Source organism: Plectropomus leopardus, unplaced genomic scaffold (genome assembly GCF_008729295.1).
Source record: "Plectropomus leopardus isolate mb unplaced genomic scaffold, YSFRI_Pleo_2.0 unplaced_scaffold82977, whole genome shotgun sequence".
Lineage (NCBI taxonomy): Eukaryota > Metazoa > Chordata > Actinopteri > Perciformes > Serranidae > Plectropomus > Plectropomus leopardus.
Window position 1 is genome coordinate 1 of NW_024691439.1, and position 797 is coordinate 797.

Genomic DNA, 797 nt, shown 5'->3' on the forward strand with positions numbered 1-797 from the left:
AAAATGAGAGAAAGCTGACCGAAAATCTGAAACAAACGTGCGCTCACAGAGTCTTTAAAAAAAGATGGTTTTTAAGGTTTTTTTGTTTCTGCCGAGAGTTTCAGAGAAAACCAAAAAGAACTTTTTTACCTTTAAAAATGAACAAAAACAGGAATTTAAATCTTTTTTCCTTTAAAATTGGCAAAACATACTAAAAAGTTTTCTTTAAAAATCTCTTTTTCTGAAAAAATGCGTTAAAGACAGAAAACATGTTTCCGTTAAAAATCGCCAAAATACAAACGCTGCTGGCTCTTCCTGCAGGTGGTGATGCGTTACCATGGACACAAACAGGAAGTGCGGCTGCTGCTTCCTCTGGGCGATCAGCTGATCTCGGCCGACAGTGGCGGTGATGTCATCGTTTGGGACGTGCAGGGAGGGGGTGAGGGGGCGGAGCTTCACACACCGTGTCTTCATGTTACCTGTCCTGTTACCCATCATGCCTCTCTCTCTCTCTCAGACGTCTACCTGCGGCTGCAGTTTGACCCCGCCTCCTTCGACGTGTCGGCCATGATGCATCCGAGCACCTACCTGAACAAGGTGCTGCTGGGGAGCTCCCAGGGTGCACTGCAGCTCTGGAACATCAAGACCAGGTGAGTGTGTGTGTGTGTGTGTGTGTGAGTGTGTGTGTGTGTATGTGACTGTGTGTGTGTGTGTGTGTGTGTGTGAGTGTGTGTGTGTGTGTATGTGACTGTGTGTGTGTGTGTGTATGTGACTGTGTGTGTGTGTGTGTGTGTGAGTGTGTGTGTGTGTGTGTGTGT

The 797-nt window shown here is 46.4% G+C and overlaps 1 protein-coding gene across 1 annotated transcript; it reads left to right on the forward strand.

Annotated features, from left to right (window-relative positions):
- Positions 1-300: 300 nt before the first annotated feature.
- On the forward strand, positions 301-629 carry LOC121940301 (WD repeat-containing protein 36-like; the record flags this gene model as incomplete). The annotated part of the gene is made up of 2 exons (XM_042483099.1): positions 301-418; positions 497-629. Coding segments are annotated over 2 exons (251 nt in total), but the record flags the coding sequence as incomplete, so codon positions are not given.
- Positions 630-797: the final 168 nt, after the last annotated feature.